At 45.4% G+C, this 14692-nt stretch overlaps 1 protein-coding gene and 1 long non-coding RNA gene across 4 annotated transcripts in view; one reads left to right on the top strand and one right to left on the bottom strand.

Annotated features, from left to right (window-relative positions):
* The window catches only part of MAPK1 (mitogen-activated protein kinase 1), a 105832-nt gene extending 97036 nt beyond the window's left edge, over positions 1–8796 (bottom strand). Inside the window, exon 1 of one of the 3 annotated variants that reach the window (XM_023646803.2) lies at positions 8484–8786. In XM_023646803.2, the coding sequence (XP_023502571.2) occupies positions 8484–8566 (83 nt within the window). In that variant the 5' untranslated portion in view covers positions 8567–8786. Of the gene's footprint in view, positions 1–8483 lie in introns of all 3 variants that reach the window. The other 2 variants (XM_023646801.2, XM_023646802.2) reach the window with 2 other exon arrangements.
* A 2317-nt stretch (positions 8797–11113) lies between these two features.
* On the top strand, positions 11114–11625 carry LOC138925319 (uncharacterized). The gene is made up of 2 exons (XR_011441291.1): positions 11114–11252; positions 11462–11625. It is a non-coding gene; the product is annotated as an uncharacterized lncRNA (long non-coding RNA).
* Positions 11626–14692: the final 3067 nt, after the last annotated feature.

A 14692-nucleotide genomic window follows, 5' to 3' on the forward strand; every position in this document is an offset into this window, starting at 1 on the left:
TTAGCTCCAAGCCATTCTTCAGGTCGCAGCTTCAACACCACACCCTCCAGGAAATCTAGAGCACTCCTCAAACCATCTCAGCTCCACCTTCCTTACCCTCCTGCAGCATTCTGCATCTCATTATCCTCAGTAAATGCTATTATTTTCCCGGTGGACTGTAAACATCAAAGAGTGAAAACCACTTCTGTTCACCACTTTGATCCTACCGCCTAGCACATAGGTCACTTAATAATATTATTAAATAAATGAAAATCAAGAAACTGGAAGAGGTAGCTAGGAGGGGTGACAAGTCCACACTACCCTCCTGATAAACACTAGGCTGCTCTGGCCCTCCCTGCCCCTCTTCAGGTGCCCAGTTTTTCCCTCTTCCACCTCCTCAACAGGCCCGAGTTGGCCATGACAATCATTTTATACTTTGATGCGAACACATTCAGGAACCAGGCTGTAGAAAGTATGTTTCCAGGCAGCTTGGAGTAACAGAATAAACCCTAGAGTAGTTAAAAAAAACACAAAAACACAAGTTTTGGGGTCTAGACACGTCTCAGTTCTGCTATATATTTACTGGCTGTGAACTTTGGACAAGTTACCTAAGACCTCGTTTCCTTATCTATAAAGTGAAAAAAAAATACTTCAAAGATGAGGATGGAAATGAATTTGAAACCACAGCACCCAAAGCAAGGCAGGCTTGCAATTGTTAGTCTGTTGGTCACAGCATATCCCATGCAGGCTAGCACCCTGACACCCCACTTCCCAACTCCTACTTGCCATGGCTTCAGAACCCAGGGCCTGCCCTAAGACTGAGGATCTGAGAGCGAGCTTGGAGAACATCTATCCTGTTGGCTTTCCAACGTGTGGGAGCCCCAAGAAGCGAACAAGAAGCACAAGGAGAGAAACAACATCTCAGGGTTAGGCAGGAAGGTGGGTGGAGTAGGCCGGACGCAGAGTGGAGTAGCTCTGGATGCTTGTTGGGAAATCAGTTTCTAAAATTACAGTAGCGCCCTCTTATCCATGGTTTCGCTTTCTACAGTTTTAGTTACCCATGGTCAGCTGTGGTCTGGAAGTATTAAATGGAAAACTCCAGAAATACATAATTGATAAGTTTTAAATCACACGCCCTTCTGAATAGCATGATGAAATCTTGCGCCTTCCCACTCCGTCTCGGACTTGGATCATCCTTTTGTCCAGTGGATCTACACTGTATACACTCCCAGCCCATTAGTCACTTAGTAGCCATCTAGGTTATCAGATCCACTGTCACCGTCACAGTATTGCAGTACTTGTGTTCAAGTAACCCTTATTTTACTTAACAATGGCGCCAACGTACAAGAGTAGTGTTGCTGGCAATTCGAATATGCCCAAGAGAAGTCGTGAAGTGCTTCCTTTAAGTGAAAAGGTGAAAGTTTTTGACTTAATAAGGAAAGAAAATCTTATACTGAGGTTGCTAAGATCCACGGTAAGAACGAATCTTCTATCCATGAAATTGTGAAGAAAAAAAAAAGTTCATGCTAGTTTTGCTGCACCTCAAATACGTACATACAGGAAAAAGCACAGTATATAGGGTTCAGTACTATCTGAGGCTTCAGGCATCCGGAGGGTCTTGGAACAATATGCCCCACAGATAAGGGGGCCTAGTGTAGTGGGTACCTTAATATGAGCAAGGTGAGGAATACATTTACATATGGTTCCTGAAAAAACTCAAGCTGGATGCTTTTCATGAAATTTTTTTATAAATACTTGAGAATTAAGAACACATAAATTGGGGCTGGCCTCATGGCTGAGTGGTTAAGTTCGCGCTTCGCTTCGGCGGCCCAGGGTTTCACTGGTTTGGATCCTGGGCGCGGACATGGCACCACTCATCAGGCCATGCTGAGGCAGCGTCCCACATGCCACAACTAGAGGGACCCACAACTAAAAAATATGCAGCTATGTACCTGGCAGCTCTGGGGAGAAAAAGGAAAAATAAAATCTTTAAAAAAAAAAAAGAAGATATAAATTAAATTCATGGGAATGGCTTATCAGTTAGAGCTAACCACCAGGAGCACATTATTAGGGATGTTATTAACAACAAAATTAATTTTGTTCTGAGTTTTACTTGCACTCAAAACTGTTCAGAAATTGAATTTTCTGTAGCTTATGTAAGCTGGTCTCCTCGCCTCTTTGAGCTCCAAAAAGCATACAAAAGACTTCTTTATTAAAAGCTGAATTAACAGTTAATAAACAAAACTAAGAATCTGAATCCAGATCTGTTTCCAAGTCTCCAGCCTTTAGAGATGATATATACTACTGCTGGTCCTGCCTCTCAAACAGGTGGTACAAATACCCAGCAGAGTTCCAGGGATCCAGGGAGGGAGCGCTACCGCAGAGTCAAAGGGTAAATTTATGGTGGAGGCGAGCCTCAGACGAAGGCAGCACTTGAATAGGGCCCAGTGTTTCTCCGGGGTGGGTTGGAGGGGCATAGTACTGGCATCTTGACAGGACGATTGTCCAGTGGAGGGACTGTACCATGCACTGCAGGTCGTTTAGTGTGCCTGCCTCCACCACATACATACCGAAGGCCAGTAACACCCCCTCCAATCAATGTAACAACAACAAAGCTACATCTATTTCAAAACACCCCTGGAGAGGGGGCAAAATCACAGCCACTGAGCACCACTAGATAAGCAGAGAGAGAAAGCAGGACAGACAGAGAGGGGAACACAATTCATCAAACTTGATGAGCTGGGTGGGAGAAGGAGGGCCATCCCTCAATGACTCTCACCTACAAAATCAAGTCTGAACTCCTCTGTCAACAATGTCCTTGAGGATTTGGCCCTGCCCATCCCAGCTGTCTCAAAGCATGCTTTCTCCTTAAGGCACTCCTGCCATCCCAAACAACTTGTGGTTTTCCTGACTTGATGTGCTGTTTTTATACTTCTGTGCCTTCACATGCACATTTTCCTCTACCTAGAATGCACTTCTCAAGATGAACTCCTAGCCAGCTATCAACAATCAGCTCAAAAGTTTGTGAAGCCATACAAAAACAGCCCCACGTCACTCAGGCCTTTTTTCTCAAAGGGCTTCACAGTCCTTCTGTGTGGCACTGGTATATTCTCTGTATTACTGCCCAAGTCCATCCCACTATTTAGACTAAGAGCTACTAAAGGGCAGTGATCATGTGAATCCTGGCACATAACAGGTGCTCAATAAATGTTTTCTGAGTGAATGACCTTGCAGATAAGGTTTTTAAGATTTTTTTTTTCCTTTTTCTCCCCAAAGCCCCCTGGTACATAGTTGTATATTCTTCGTTGTGGGTCCTTCTAGTTGTGGCATGTGGGGCACTGCCTCAGCATGGTTTGATGAGCAGTGTCATGTCCGCGCCCAGGATTCGAACCAACGAAACACTGGGCCGCCTGCAGCAGAGCGCACGAACTTAATCACTCGGCCACGGGGCCAGCCCCAAGGTTTTCAAAAAGGCTAAAAAGTGATACAAACAATAGATATTTTCTGTTATTGAAAGCACATATTTTCTCAACTCTGATCATTGGTTGAGTATCACTTAGGAACTAGGCAGACTGGGATGCTCTATCACTTCCTAGCTGTGAGTCCTTAGGTAAGTTAACTAGCCTCTCTGTGTCTCAAGTTGCTTCATTTACAAAGTAACTACCTTTACAGGGTGTTTATGAGGATTAATGTATGTAAAACAAACAAACAGAAAGTGCTGACTAAATGGCAGTTCTACTAGTCTGCCATAATCACAAAAACCTTAATGGGACAGGATACTGTACATCAGAAATGTGATCATAATGAAATTTGGGTTGGAAACCTGTTTTTGAGGGGAGAGCTGAAAGTCAACAAATCCAAGAGCATGTCTTCAAGCTGCCTTGTTTGCCCTCTACAACGTTCAATACCAACCCCTTCAGGACCTCTCTCTCGGCTCCTTAGACAAAGCACACTCCTGGTTCTCTGGCCTCTCTGACCACAGTTCCTCTGTCCTCTTCTCCAACTTGCCTTCTATTGACACCTAAAGTCAGGCATTCTTTCGGCTCAGTTCTCACCTTTTTTCCCACCTTGTCCACTCTCAAGGCTTCAATCAGGCTCTCCATGGAGATGACCCTATGATCTCTCAATCACATTCAGAAAGTGTTTCAAACTCAACTTACCCGAAATAGATGCTTAGCTCAGGTAATGAGCTCATCAAGCATACAGGTTCAATCGAGCCTTTCTCATACCATTTTTTCCTGATTCTTATACAGCTCACCAGCCCTCCGGTTCCTCTTCCTTTGCCTACCTCTTAAAAGCATTTGTTTAGGGGCCAGCTCCGTAGCCAAGTGGTTAGTTCACGTGCTCCACTTTGGCAGTGTGGGCTTCGCTGGTTCGGATCTTGGGCACGGACATGGCACCGCTCATTAGGCCATGTTGAGGCAGTGTCCCACATGCCACAACTAGAAGGATCCACAACTAAAATATACAACTGTATTCTGAAGGGATCTGGGGAGAAAAAGCCAGGGGTTAAAAAAAAAAAGACTGGCAACAGCTGTTAGCTCAGGTGCCAATCTTTTCTTTTCTTTTTTTTTTCCGAGGAAGATTAGCCCTGAGCTAACTGCTGCCAGTCCTCTTTTTGCTGAGGAAGACTGGCCCTGAGCTAACATGCATGCCCATCTTCCTCTACTTTAAATGTGGGACGTCTACCACAGCATGGCTTAGCCAAGCAGTGCCATGTCTGCACCTGGGATCCGAACTGGCGAACCCCGGGCCACCAAAGCGGAAGGTGTGCACTTAATCGCTGTGCCACCGGGCCAGCCCCTCAGGTGCCATTCATTAAAAAAAAAAAAAAAAAAGCATTTGTTTAGCCAGTTACCTCTTTGGTTTTCCTGTTCTACCTCAGTAGTTCTTAACCTTTCTGGGACAATAGGCCCCTTTGAAAATCTATGGAATGCTACAGATTGTTGACTGAAAAGATGAACATACACAACATCTGCTTGCCATTTCACCTAAACAATGACCTCAAATAAGAATCTCTGCTTGGGGCTGGCCCCGTGGACGAGGGGTTGAGTTCACACGCTCTGCTTTGGCCGCCCGGGATTTTGCCGGTTCAGATCCTGGGCACAGACATGGCACCGCTCCTCGGGCCATGCTGAGGCGGCGTCCCACACACCACAACTAGAAGGACCCACAGCTAAGAATATACAACTATGTACCAGGGGGCTGTGGGGAGAAAAAGGAAAAATAAAATCTTTAAAAAAAAAAAAAAAGAATCTGTGCTCATCCACACAAGACTACCACTTACATAATTTTCATCTCCAGATTCTACTTCCCTCTTATAAATTTCAGGATGCCTTCCAGATACACCCTAAATGGCCTACAGACATCATAAACTTAACAAGTTGGAACCAGAACTGACTATTTCTCCCTAACAAGCCTGCTCTGCCTACAGTATTCCCTCTCAGATAATGGCACCAACATTCTCCCAGGCTCCCAAGCTAGAAGCCTTGGAATGAACAACTCTGCCCATTCGCCATCAATCACCAAGCCTTGTCTCAGAGATCCTTCTCAAATCCAAATCCACCTCTCTCAGCCTCTTACCCTTTAAGATCCCATCACCCTTTGCTTCTTGTCATACTTGCCATGATTAAAAGCCTTTCTGCCACTCTTCCGACAAGAGCCTGTTACTGGCTGTCTTTATAAGGTCTCTCATCTCCATCTACTACCTGCCACTGCCGCTATCGTACTTCACCTCTAGATGGTTACAACAGCCTAACTGATTCCCCCACCTCAGTTTTTTTCCCTATCATCTCCACCAGTGTTGATCTATCCTCCCTCAAAATTTCAAAACTGACCATGTCACTGCCTCTTTTCAAAAACATGCTTCGCCACTGCACAAATACACAATCAAACTCAGTTTTGACTTTAGAGTCCGCCAAGATTTGCCACCTACATACTTTTCCAGGATTAGATTCCACAGCTCAAACTCGCTTGTGCCTATTATCTATCAAAATCATACCCACTCTTAAAGAACCAACTCCAACTCCATTCTTCATCTTTATATCCTCCACGTAATAATCAGAAAAGGGCTCTGCACAGAAAAGGCAAGATTCCTAATGAACGGATTCAAATGAAATGAAATAAAAAGAACTGCCTGAAAATTCTTAAATCCTTCTGGAAGGGTTAGGTTTTTAAAAACATCACTATCCAAATACTAATATTTCAATCAAGAAGCCCTCCATAAACAGAGTATTGGTAACCAATATTCACTAAATGCTAGTACTGTATAAAGTAGATTAAATTCTTACTAGGGTATATCATCAACCTGAAGACAAAAAACTATAATCTGGACTCAGGATTCTAATCTAAGGTTTGTGTTTTACTCAGGAAAAGAAAATTACAGCAAAAATACTTGGCATTTCACCCGACAGAGACTTGAGTCAAGTAAGTCCACAGCAGTGACAGACACAGCCACTAGATCTAAGCCATCTTCAGACTAATAAAAATCTCAGACAGGAAAAAATCTTCCAACTGAAATAGCCAAAACCTAAAAATTTTTTCAGTCCATATTTCAGATGTTACATTTTTTAAAAGGGCCAAAGGATGTGACGGGCAATTCTGAGCCTCTCATAACGAGACCCGTTTACGGGCACACTCACCAGCAGGCACAAGAGCAATCAGATGTATGCAGAGAAGCGATGCTGCGGGCAGGACTTTCCCTCTGTTACTTTCTAGGGCCATATTTCTTTTAGATTTGACCTACTTTAACTTATTTTTTGGCTCCTAACCCTCTGAGTTCATGTTAATTTCCACAGCTGGACGCTGTGAAGCATTTTGCTCCTGAAGAGGATGAAAATATTCAAGATTCATCAAGTCTTTAAAAAAAAAAAAAAATTTATCTTTTCTTCTTCTCCCCAAAGACCCCCAGGACACAGTTGTATATTTTTGTAGTTGTGGATCCTTCTAGTCGTGGCATGTGGGACACCACCTCAGCGTGGCTTGATGAGTGGTGTTAGGTCCGCACCCAGGACCCAATGGGGCGAAACCCTGGGCTGCCAAATCGGAGCACGCAAACTTAATCACTCTGCCACGGGGCTGGTCCTTAGTGAGTCTCTTCTTTAAAAAAGCAATTTTAACTAGTCTTTTGGTCTAGCTAAGATACTTAGTAAAACATGCCCTCTATGGCATTTCTAAAATTATGATCACTGAAATCTAAATATGCTTCTAAAAGATATTTGCTTATAACAGTAGTATGCTAACATTTAAAAATCATTAATAACACTATTTAAGGAAAGTAAGAGTGTGATGGAAAGAGCTGCAGCATTTGAAATAGGATCTCAGTCTACAATCTCAAGTCTGACTCTTGTTGTACAACCTTAGAAACTGGCTTCAGCTGGAAGTACTCTCTCATCTCAAAGAGAGATGTGACCACCTTTGCCTCCCTCGAGGCAGCTGTTCCTATAAAATGAGAGCGTACCTGCCACGAAGTGTTCAGTAAATATTAGTCTGCTTCCTTCAATGAACACAAAAAACACAAGATTTAGATGTAAGCAACTCCCACAAGCCTTCATCAGCACAAAACACTAAAGCCGGTTGGTTCTAATAAAAACAATACCGTCACCCTCATTCCACAAACGTTTCTGAGGGATCTGGATCAAGAGGGAAGAGCCTGCATGTGACTCTGCAAGAACTCCATTAAGGCTGAATATACACTGACCACTAAAACACGAACAGAAAAGTCCACAGTAATTGTGCTGAAACGTCTGGATGCATAAAGGCTGATAAGAGCGCTCGCTCACTCGAGGCAAAGAAAAATAAGTCAAATTAGGCCCAACTCCAGATGACTCCTTAATGAATCAAGAGATTCATTATGCTGGCTTATCCTTCCTAGAACGCAAACAGTACGATGTTAAAATTCATTTTAAAACTCCGAGGTTGAAATATTCCACAAAAAACACTGGTGCCACTAACGCTTTTTAGAAAGCCTGCGCAGGAGAGCACCACGAGCACCAGTGAAGACACCGCACGAAGGCCGCTCGCGGACGACAGGCGAGGAGGAACCGCACGGAGGGCTGTTCGGGGTCCTGCACACACCCCAAGGCGAACCGCTTCAAGACCACGGCCGCCGCCGCCGCCGCCGCCGCCGCCGCCGCCGCGCATCTGAAGGAATTCCGGGCTTTACGATCGGATGTCCAAAGAAGGCTGTGATGCCAGCAAACCGCGGGGCGGGAGGCGCCACCGGCCCCTTCCCGGGGGTCCTGGCTCTGAAATTCGCGCCGCGCCCGGTTCCTGGAGTCCCGGGTCCCGGCCCGCGCGCCCCTCCCCGCGCCGGGTGAGGGCCAACCCGCGAAGCGCCGCGAGCGATTCCCAAACCTCGCCCGGCCGCGGGGCTCCGCCCGAGGCCCCCGGCGCGCGGACCGCGACGAAGCCCGGGGTCGGGGTCGCGGTGGCGCGGGAGGCCGCGGCGGCGTCCGCGGGGCCCCGGGGGTGGGCGGCGGGCGCGGGCGGGCGCGGACACTCACCACACCATGCCGTAGGCGCCCTCGCCGATGTACGAGAGGTTGGTGTAGCGCGGCCCCACGTCGAACACCTGCCCGCGGACCATCTCCGGGCCCGCGCACGCCGCCGCCGCCGCCGCCGCGCTGGCCTCGACGCTCCGCGGCCGCCGCTCGGCCCACGCCGCGCCTCCCGGACGGACCGCGCCGCTGCCTGTGCAGCCGCCGCCGCTGACCGGGAAGGAGCAAGGAGGGCGCCGCTCGGAAGGGCTGCAGAGCCGACGGCCGCTCAGACCGACTGCCTGCCTGCTTGCCTGCCTGCCTGACGGGCGGGCCGGCGGGCGGAGGGAGGGGCGCGCGCCGAGGAGGGCGCCGGGGCGGGGCCAGGCAGCGTGCGCGAGGATTGGCTCCTCGCGGCCTGGGGGCGGGGCTGCGCGGGCTGGCGGAAGCGGCGAGTTCAGGGCGAAGCGCTGCGGCGGCGGCGGCGGAGGCGCCGCCCTGCGCGGTCACGTGCGTTTGCGGGGGAGTCGGCGCTGGAGGCGGCTCCTGAGACGCCGGAGGACACCGAGGCGTCGGACAGCTGAGGGCCTGCACTTGGGAGATGGCCAGTGTCAGGGAAATGCCCGGAGCGGGGTCCTGACGGAGTCGGAGAGCCACCCAGGAAGACGCGTGAGAGACGACGACGCGCCACGCACGGCCGCGCGCCTGGGCCAGGCCTGTGCGGGTCCGCGGTCCACACACAAACTTAGAGGCCCCGAGACGAGGACAGGAACCGAAAGGCGTGAGCGAGACCGAGAAAGACATTTGCATACTAAGAAAGTGTCAAACACAAAGGTCGAGAACAAAAGGAGAGACAGAGGATTCGCTACTCAGACGGAGGTTCCCTCAGCAAGTGTTTGTGGAGCACTTGCCGTGTCCCTGGGCATCCGCCTCACGGAAGTCACATTCTAGAGGGAAGAGATGGGTTAGATAGACTAGATCCACTAGACAGAAACATATACATATAGGGGGCCGCCCCAGGCCGAGTGGTTAAGTTCGCGCGCTCCGCTTGGCGGCCCAGGGTTTCGCTGGTTTGGATCCTGGGTGCGGACATGTCACCACTCATTAGGCCACTCTGAGGTGGCGTCGCACGTGCCACAACTAGAGGGACCCACAACTAAAATATACAACTATGTACCAGTGGGCTTTGGGGAGAAAAAGGAAAAACAAAATCTTTAAAAAAAATTTTTTTTAAAGAAATACATACATATAAATACTCAAGTTGTGGTAAGTGCTGTGAGGAAGTATAAGGCAGAGAAAGGGGCTAAGGTGTAGTGGGTTGAGACACTAGAGAAAGACATTGAGATTTGGAGACTGAGACCCAGATTGTACAGATGCACGGAGTCTTAGACATAGGACATACTGAAATATAAATGCAAAGATGAAAACGCTAAAACCAAAACATCGAGATCTAGAGAAAATGAGACACACACACTGAGGCTCAGAACTAGTCACAAACACCAGAGGTTAAAAAGCAAAGATCGGAATCCTGAGGTGAATGCCAAGAATAACTAAGACAATGAGACAGAAAATGATGGATCCCCTGCTTCTGAACCGTTTCCCATGCGATCTTTGGAGAGGGCGTCCAGGGGGAAGATCATGCATCCTGATTGTCCAATGCGGTGCTCTTGAGAGCTGTCAGCTCTGGCCTTCAGCAAAGTTTAACTGGTCAATCTCAAAGGTGAATAAGCACATTTTTTTAAAAACACTTTGGGAAAAAAATATGTGGCACATGAGAAAAGAAATAAAGTGCTAGAGCCAAAAATTACTTCTTTGACATATATTTAGTCCATGAAGCAGAACACAGTTTTAGAAAACAGCTAATGGTTATTCTTGATTACAAGAGGAAGTTGCATCTTCTGAAGAACAGGCCAAAGTAAATGGCAAGTACTACGAAATTAAAACCACTGTAACCAAAGCAAAATGCAATGGTCAAAGCAGTAAAAGGCAGATTTGACAATGCAACAGCAAATCAGCAATATAGAGGCTAAATATATGAAAAATTCAAGGTGCTGGAATTCTTTAAGAGAGAAGAAAATGGATAGGAGAACGTCATGGAGAGTCAAACTATAGGAATTCCCCTAAAAGAAGACAGAGCAAATCAATTAGAAGCAATAATTAAAATGATAATAAAAGAAAACTTGCCTTAGATGTGAAAAGATCTGAGGTGGAAATGGAAAATTGAGTGAGTTCACTGGGATCCAGAAAAATGAGTAAGCGGAAACCAACTTCAAGACATAATCTAGAAAACTTCTTAAATTTCAGGGGTAAAGAACAAACACAGTATCCAATCAGAAAAAAAAAATTATAAAAAAGCTAAAAACTGGTGTTCTTCAGATTCTTCCTCTGTAATAATTAAATGCCAAAGGAAAACAGAAAACGATTGACAGCACTGTGAGGGGATAGCTTGTTAACCCGCCTTGGACGCTTTCATCCCTTCCGATGCCTTGATTCCTCCTAGGTCTTTAACCGTTGCTCAGAATCTCCCTCCTGAACTCCGGGTCAGCTTGTCCACTGGGCAGCTCCGTGTGACATCCTACAAGTGCTTCAGCTTCATGTGTCCATACTGCTGACGGTTAACTGGAGGAGTTGTGCACTCAGACTCTCAGAGGGTTTGAATCTTGGCTGCTCCACTTACTACTGTGTGACCTTGGCCTCAGTTTTCTCACTCTTAAAATGAGGAGCACAGTAGCATCTACCTCCTAAGTTTGTTGTACAGAATAAATAAGACAGTATTAGTAAAGAGCCTTGCACGTAGTAAGTATCCAGTAAATGTTATCTGTTATTATTATCTACCCCACCCAGACCTGTTCCTCATCTTGTGTCTGTGAATAGCATCACCACCCAGATACTCCAGCTGGAAGTTTGCGTATGATCGTTAACTCATTTTACCTCACTCCCAACCCCTCGCCCTTTCCAACCAATTGCAAACTCCTGTAAATTCTATTTCTTTAATATTTCTGAAGGCGTTGCTACTCAAAGTGTCGTCTCCAGACCAGCAGCACCAGCATTATTTGGGATTTCGTTAGGAATGCAGCATCTCAGGCCACACCCCAGACCTACTGAATCAGGATCTGCATTTTAACAAGATCTCCAGGTGGTTGGTATGCATATTAAACTTTGAAAAGCACTGTTTTATTTTTTATTTTTTTATTGCAGTATAATTGACATACAGTGTTACACTAGTTTCCGGTATACAACATAATGATTCGATATTTGTTTATATTGTGAAATGATCACCACAATAATTCTAGTTAACATCCGTCACCATACATAGTTACAGAATTTTGAAAAGTACTCTTTTAAACGAATCCACTTCATGCCATTGGCATTCTGCTGCATGAAGCCTGCTGCGTTGCCTCTCACCTGGGCTGCCGCAATAGCCTTAACTCCTCTGCTCTCACTCTTGCCCATCTCCAGTTGTTTCTCCCCATACCCAGATCACTCTTTCCATAACTCATCTGACCATTTCACTCCGCTTCGTAAAGCAAGGCAGTGGCTCCCTGTTGCACTCAGAGTGAGGCCTTTGCTGACCACCCATCCACCCCAGCTCCGCTTCATCTGCTCTCCTTGCCATCCCTGCTTCAGCCACACTAGACTACTTTCAGTTCTCTTTGTCTTTCAGCCTCACCACATACATATCTCTCTCCCTGGAACATGTCCTCTCTCCACTCTTCCAGCATTTGTGGACATTTTAAAGCCACCACACCATCATGGCATGATGCCTCTGACCACTAATTTTCTCCAGAGAACTTCTCTTGCCTAGTTCCATGGGCACTAGGTAACCTTATGATTAGAGTTTGGCTTCACTTGTGGTTTTTGACAGGAAATGTGCCCTGACCAGAGGACAGCCCTATTCAGCTCCTTTGGCCGTTACTGTTCATTCTAAGAAGGGGTTTAGATATACATCAGTCTCTGCTGAGTCAGGTTAGCATGAGCCAGGCCCAGAGGGAACAATCGTCTAGCTACATAAATAACAATAAATTTCTGGAAGCACAAAGCTGAGAGCTAGGCTCTGGAACACTGTGAGACTATACTAAGCCACTAAGCAGGAGACCTTGCTTGAACGGCCAGCTGGCCATCTGGGTGTCTTCCTTATTGTCTCTCTAGAGTGGTGACAGTTCACAGATCTATAGAGTCTTAGAAAACAATGGACATCTGTTATTTTTGCCTGCCTAGCATTAACTCCTCCACCTTTTGATAGCAACAACCCGGTTTTTCTTTGGTCAACCATCCCTCTGCATTCTTCACTCCCAAGTCAAGAGTAAGCATGTGACCCAGGGCTCCCCAGTCAGAGTCACAGACGTTGGTTCAAGAATGGGCGTGTGACCTGATCCAGGCCAGTGACACTCAGCCGGCCTTCTGCAGAAACAGTTGGGAAAGGAGTACTTCCTTTCTGCTGGGGTGCTAGGGCAGTGAGTATGAGTCTCAGGTCAAACATGCCATAATGTGAGAGAGGCCCTCTGAGAATGAAGGTGAGACAGGGAAAGCAGAGTCTAGAGATGGAGACCATTTCCTGATGACACAGTGTGAGGGTGTATTCAACTCAGCCTGGACTTTACAGGTTCATGAGCCAAATATATTCTCTCTTTTACTGAAGTCAATTTAAGGTAGGTTTCTGTCACTTGAAACCACAAAAGTTTGTGACTAATACTCTACCCAGTTAACTCCCTTTTCTGCAAAAATTGCTCAGAATTGTACAATAAGTCACTAAGACCTGAATCAGAAACTCATGAATGATGAAATCAGAGAAAAGAACTGGCAATGAGCCTTGAAACTAGCTAAAGATAGAGAGATAACTGAATAAGAACACCACTGAGTAGAGACTGCTTGCTGCTAGTAAGTTGAAATAATTGTTGTCGCTATGGTAACAAACAAAATGCAAAAGAAAAGAGATTGTGACAAAGGATTTTTAACCTCAAACTAATGCAATGAAAACTGGAGAGGAAGAACGAGGGTGCAAAAAGCAAGGCACTAAGCCTTTGTTGTACATAAAGTGAAGATAGAAGTTATTTTTAAAAATAGTATAATTTTCATGTATTTTTTCAGTGTAAAAAGCTTTATGTCTACTTCATAAATTATGACAGGAGATAAAAGGAAAAATGTCATTCACACAGCAAAAATCAAGAGTTCTGTACCACGAAGTGTACTAGACACTTTTCTCACATTGTAAATGGAAAAGAAATGGAAGGAATCATAAAAAACCACGTGAAAACATAAAAAAATTAGATGATGGAAAGTTACAAAAGGTATAACAAGGCAAATGTAAATAAATAAGAAAAACATAATTGGCTAAAATGCCTATATAAAACTATAAAAATCTCAGATCAGATCAAAGGACAAACTCTGAATATGTACCGATGTTAAAAAAGATGTGCCAAAAATACGCATAGTATAAAGAGATATTGTGAAATCAAACGCACTAAATAGCATAGCAACACAAAGCAGGAAACACAAATCTTTAGAAAAACATACAACTAATAGAAACACAGTTATAGCAAAAATATATTACACACCACCATCAGACTGTGATATATAAAATAAAAATAAAGATGAGTTAACAGAATTAATAAGGCATAAAAATACATGCTGAGTTCTACATTTACATAAAATACAAAAAAGTAGCCTACACTGGACCACAAAAAGTTTTAATAAATTCAAATAAGCGAATATTGTTCAGGTCAAATCCTCTGATCACGGCACAACTTAACAAATAAATAATCATGCAAACTTAAATTTCAAAATCCCCGACCCGTGGGAAATTAACAAACATACTACTGAAAATTGTTTTAGTCATGGAAGAAATATGAACACAGTAACATACTCTGGAAAATTCTGAAAATAAGATTGCTATGAAAGCTTGGAGGGCCATTTCTTTAGTCTTAGGCTGAAGGCTGGGCTGGCCTCTGGCACCATTACTATCTAACATCACTCCGGTCCAAACAGAGCAGCTGTTTTTCATCTCTTTTTCTAGGTTCCTCTTATCTATCCATTCCTTAAATTTCAGTGACCTGCACTTACCAGTTAGAAGTTTCAGCTGTAGGTCCAGAAAACTGAGTCAAACAGGGCCAGGACTAGGATGGGGTAAGTGGGGCACCAAGAAAGCAACATTTAAGGAGACACTCTCAGGGTCATGCGAGTGCAGCGTCAGCGTCGGAGAGCGATTGCCTCCTTAAATGTTGCATCCTAGGCTCCGC

The sequence above is a fragment of the Equus caballus genome, chromosome 8 (assembly GCF_041296265.1).
Source record: "Equus caballus isolate H_3958 breed thoroughbred chromosome 8, TB-T2T, whole genome shotgun sequence".
Taxonomy (NCBI): Eukaryota; Metazoa; Chordata; class Mammalia; order Perissodactyla; family Equidae; genus Equus; species Equus caballus.